The sequence below is a fragment of the Monopterus albus genome, unplaced genomic scaffold, assembly GCF_001952655.1.
Source record: "Monopterus albus unplaced genomic scaffold, M_albus_1.0 scaffold342.1, whole genome shotgun sequence".
Lineage (NCBI taxonomy): Eukaryota > Metazoa > Chordata > Actinopteri > Synbranchiformes > Synbranchidae > Monopterus > Monopterus albus.
This window is the reverse complement of record NW_018128222.1, coordinates 756,069-757,465: the sequence shown is the minus strand read 5'-3', so window position 1 is coordinate 757,465 and position 1,397 is coordinate 756,069. Positions and strand designations below refer to the sequence as shown.

The 1,397-nt window shown below is 47.2% G+C and overlaps 1 protein-coding gene across 1 annotated transcript in view; it reads left to right on the top strand.

The window, feature by feature from the left end:
* LOC109974660 (envoplakin-like) overlaps positions 1 to 1,397 on the top strand; it is a 15,478-nt gene that overhangs the window by 13,065 nt on the left and 1,016 nt on the right. Inside the window, exon 23 of the mRNA XM_020624979.1 lies at positions 1 to 1,394. This exon is cut by the window's left edge and continues 9 nt beyond it. Coding sequence (XP_020480635.1) covers positions 1 to 1,394 — 1,394 coding nt within the window. The remainder of the gene's footprint in view (positions 1,395 to 1,397) is intronic.

Sequence of the window (1,397 nt, the reverse complement as noted above, 5' to 3'; positions counted from 1 at the left end):
CTAAATAAAGAGAGAGATGATTTGAAAGCTGAGAAATCCAAAGTGGAGACTAAGCTGGTGAATAAAGAGGTCATCAAATATGAGAATGACCCTCTCCTTGAGAAAGAGGCTGACAGACTTCGAAGGAATGTAAGAGAAGAGATTCAGCAGCGTCGCAGTTTGGAGGAGTGTCTTTTTGACCTCCAGCACCAATACATTCTCCTGGAAAGACAGAAGCCAGAGGAGAAGGTAGTAATGCAAGAAGTAGTTCGTCTTCAGAAAGACCCCACGCTGATCCTGGAGCACGAGAAGTTGAACAAGACCCTGGATGAGGAAATGAAAGGTCGCAGGAAGCTTGAGTTAGAGGTCAGACAGCTCAGAGCCATGATTACGGAGAAACAGAATATCCTGGCCCAGATGGATGATCGTCAGAAGAAGATCCAAGTAGAGTCAGAGCTAAGGCAGATCAAAGCTCGCATTCTTGAACTGGAAAGTTCTCCACCACGCTTTGAGGAAAAGGTTGTTGTCGAGGAGGTCCTGAAAGTGGAGAGGGATCCAAAGCTGGAAAAACTAATGGAGAGTATTCAGGCTGACTTGAACACTGAGAGTACAAATATCAGTCGACTAGATAGAGAAATCCGCAACTTGAAGCTCAAACTGGAAATTGTGCAAAAGGAGAAGTCGATTGAGAAGGTTGTTCACAGAGAAGTGGTTCGTGTAGAGAAGGATCCAGCAGTGGAGGCTGAGAGGGAACACCTGCGAGAGCTATTGGCACAGGAGAGAAACCTCCGGCGGGACCTGGAAGATAACATTCACAACATCAACATCAAAATTGTCCATCTGCAGACATCGAAGACTGCGACCTCACAAGAGGGGAGGGCTCTCATCATGAGCAGAGATGCTCTGCAGAGGGAGAAGGAGGATTTCCTCAGACAACTTAAAACACTCGAGTCTCAAAGACAGACCATCAGCGTCACCTTCCAGCAGCAGTCCAAGCTGATGAGTGAACGAAACCAGATGGCTCGGCAAAGGAGCCTGAGGACCTCCTCTGAAATAGAACGGCTGGAGAGGGAGATCCTGAATGAAAAAGACAAAATACACCAGAGAGAGGCACTCCTTATCGAGCTACAAAATAACATTACAAAAGAGGACCATGCAGAAACTCACACCAGAGAAACAAATCTTTCCACAAAGATCACCATTATGGATCCAGAAACCGGTAAAGACCTGTCTCCATATGATGCCTACTTACAGGGGCTAATTGATCGCAACCACTATATTCGCCTGTCGGAGTTAGAGTGCGACTGGGAGGAGATCACTTCAACTGGCCCAGAGGGGGACATAACAATCCTGCAGGATCGCAAGAGTGGACAGCAGTACTCTGTAAGGGATGCTCTGAAGAGTGGTCGCTTGACCCA